At 39.1% G+C, this 3,439-nt stretch overlaps 1 protein-coding gene across 1 annotated transcript; it reads right to left on the bottom strand.

Moving 5' to 3' along the window:
• Positions 1–881: 881 nt before the first annotated feature.
• On the bottom strand, positions 882–2,826 carry LOC138957399 (uncharacterized). Its single transcript, XM_070328519.1, has 2 exons — positions 1,054–2,826; positions 882–899 (listed from the first exon to the last, which is right to left on the bottom strand). The coding sequence occupies exons 1-2, from the start codon at positions 2,389–2,391 to the stop codon at positions 882–884; spliced, it is 1,356 nt and encodes a 451-aa protein (XP_070184620.1). The 5' UTR covers positions 2,392–2,826.
• Between the last annotated feature and the right edge of the window lie 613 nt (positions 2,827–3,439).

The following is a 3,439-nucleotide window of genomic DNA, read 5'->3' as shown; positions in this document are numbered from 1 at the left end:
TCATCTACCATCGCCTGTACAACATTTAGGGAGGTTAAAAACACGACGTGGTTTCACCTCACAAATATGCTACTCACATCTTTGTGACATCCCCCTTCCCGGGGACAAAAGAAAACTCTCGAGTTTTCTTTTGATCAAAGCAACCCTCTTTTTCCACACATCCCATAAACCTTTGGTATGCTCTGATCTACGAATGACCTGGACAACATGTGTTCCAAAGTGCTCCTGTCTCTTGCTATTGGATGAACCTCGAATGCTAATTCTTGCAGTTAAAGACACCACCGCATCACATGTTTTGAAAATGTCAACCATCTTTCCAAACACCTGCTCCATATCATCCTTATGACTATCTGTCAAACCAAGATCAACAACAATATCTCCGCTTGTCTCTTCCTTCCCCTTAGGCAATGTAGGTAACGGCAACGTTTTCCTCTCCTCAGTCAGAGGTAACACTGCAACATTTGCCTCTCCACATTTACTTGGGAAAACATCATGACTGCCCCAGTCAGACCTCAGTGTAATGCTTTCGCGATATCCACTACTTACTTCCTCAACATCAACAATTTTCTCTGCACAAACTGCATACTTCTCATCCTCTCGTGACACACTCAACACCTCTTTCAATGTCTCATCTTCTCTCAGCAAACTTTTCAGATCTTCCTCTTTAACCGACAAATCAGGAGTAACCACATTTTTCAATGGCACCGGGGAATCTTCCAGTTTCTCTTTGGCTTTTGCCCTGCTCGTAGCACACACGACCTTCTCAAGTACCACCTCTTCAGTTTCTTTCTTGTGACTTACCTCAGCACACAATCCAACACCCTGCGTATTCCCAAGGAATAAATCTACTCTGGGTACCACACCCTGAAGATTACCTATCACTAGGTCAGCGACTGGGTCTGTGAGCACACAACATTTCAACTTTCCCTGAAAATATGGGGTATCGACAACCACTTCCGCCAATGGATACAAATCAATCTGTCCACTAAAACCCTTCACTTTTTGGACCTCTCCCTTTATGTACTGGCTTGGTAAGACCAACGACTTCCTTACCCCAGCTACATTAGCTCCTGTGTCTCTCAGTACTGAAACTTGCTTCCCATTAACGAGACCTTCTGCTAATGGCAACGACCCGAATGCCGCCGAGCTTACCAACACTCCCGCGTCCTGACAATCCGCTACCGACTTCGCTGAATATGCTACCCGAATACATTCTCTAGCGTAATGGCCAAACTGCCCACATCTGTAACATGTGTCCTGATTCTGCTGTTCAGTACCTGTACCTCTAGTACTTCCTTGCTGCCATCCTCTTCTACCCGGCCTACGATCATCTCCTCTGCCTTGAAACCTGGTATTTCTGTTCATACCATCTTGTCTTCTGCCACTATCACCTTGACCACGATTGTAAGACTGTCCTGTTCCACGATTCTGATTGAACGCTACATTTCCAGTCCCCAAAGAATTTACTTGACTCTTTCTGGCCAAACATTTATTTGGATGGGCTGATTTGTACATTTCTGCGCTAGCAATCATGTCTTTTAAATTTTTACAATCACGTTCTTTCAAAAAGACTGCCAAATCAGTGCATACACTGTTAAGAATCTGCTCACACAACACAAAATCAAACAATGCTTCATATGATGTTTCTATATCAGACAACCTCAACCAACGGTTGAACAAATGCGTCATCCTTGTTACGTATGTGCCAAAACTTTCATCAGCCTCTGGCTTCGTACTGCGAAATTTCTCACGAAATCCCTCTCGAGTGCACTGAAACTTCTTCAACAACTCTTTCTTCAAGTCTTCATACGACAAAGTACCCGTTGAAAACAATGAATGAAACAAAGACAACGCTCCACCCTCCAGATAAGCTGATAAGTATGTAGCCCACTCTGAATCATTCCATTTGTTCGCCTTTGCATGCGTTTCAAATCTGAACAAGAAACTGTCAATGTCATCTTTATCTTCCTTGAACATGGGGAGTTTTGGGTACTGGGGCCTAATGCTGGGACCTGATCTCCCACCTGCATTTCCACCTGTACTTTGCTGCGCTTCTGCTTTCTTAAACTCCAAATCCATTTTCCTCGCTTCAGTATCTGCTTCTAGCCTCTTTGCATCCCTGTTTGCCTCAATTTCTAACCTTTTTGTCTCAGCCTCAGTTTCTAATCTTTTTACTTCTGTTTCCTGTTTCTTTGCTTCGGCCTCAGCTTCTATCTTCTTTGCCTCAACCTCAGCTTCTATCTTCTTTGCTTCCCTTTCCTGACTTCTCTCTTCTCTATCAACCTGATCCTGGGCAAACTTAAACAAAGCTTCTGCCTTTAACCCATGCTTCTCTCCCAATGCCAAATAATCAGCATATGTGTTACCACCAGTATCACTAGTCTCAGCCATCTTTACAATGTCAAAATATCAAAGTAATCTCAAAGTAATACAATGGATCAAGTAACACAAGTTCACAAAATTGTTTTAAGTATCAAAAAGTTGTATCATACACCAGTTTCTCGCAATACTAAACACACACAAAAGAGTATCATAAAATACTAAACTAAAAGAAATCTTGTGCCTTTTTAAAAACAATCCTTAAATTGTTTACTACTTAACTATTTACACAACCAGTCTCAAAATTAAACAATAAACTTAATAGAGTTCAACAAAAAAATTATAATTTAGAAAATATGAGATTAAACAATCAATAGCAGCTTCAAACACTTGTCAATCAATGTCAACTTAAACTAACAACATCAACAACAAAAATTTAAAAAAAAATTAACCAGAAATGTCAAAGTTTCTCAAACCCAAATAACACACTTTAAATAAAAAAAAATCAATTCCACACACCACTAACCAGCGTCAGATCCTTTAAGGAAAATCAATCGCCAGAGCAAACAAAATTTAAATGTTCACAACAACAACAACAACAAAAAATGTACCCAAAAATTTGTCCAAGTACAAATGTTTACAAATTACTACTAACCAAAAGAAAAAAAAATAAAAAAAAATAAACAAAAAACTTTCCCCAAACCAACAACTAAATATCAAACAGTAATATAGGGGAGATAATCACCCTATTACTAATCCAACTACAACTAGGAACAACAACAACAATAATAAACAAAAACACTTTTTATCAAACCAAAGTACACAACAACAACAAAATCAGAGTCCAAACAAACCACACAAAAAAATTCAAAATTTCAGAATTTATACACACAAAAAAATGGCACACCCTATACTATTTTATTTAAAATAAGCCTGCACCTCAACGACAACCATCACCCAACAATCAATCCAAGATAGAATCTAAGAAAAATAGTTTCAAAAAACTTATAGGAAAGGGAGCTAGAATTTAGATAGAAAGATAGATAATAAATACACAGAAAAGGAAGCAAACAGAAACTAAGGCCCTCTCTACGTAAGAACTATACAACTACGTAGACCC

This window comes from Littorina saxatilis, unplaced genomic scaffold, assembly GCF_037325665.1.
Source record: "Littorina saxatilis isolate snail1 unplaced genomic scaffold, US_GU_Lsax_2.0 scaffold_117, whole genome shotgun sequence".
In the NCBI taxonomy this organism is placed as follows: Eukaryota; Metazoa; Mollusca; class Gastropoda; order Littorinimorpha; family Littorinidae; genus Littorina; species Littorina saxatilis.
Note: the sequence above shows the minus strand (reverse complement) of the source record. Positions and strands in the feature narration are given on the sequence as shown.

Bases quoted from the DNA above. Each gene is read 5' to 3' on its own strand.
- LOC138957399 (XM_070328519.1), bottom strand. From the start codon at position 2,391: ATGGCTGAGACTAGTGATACTGGTGGTAACACATATGCTGATTATTTG.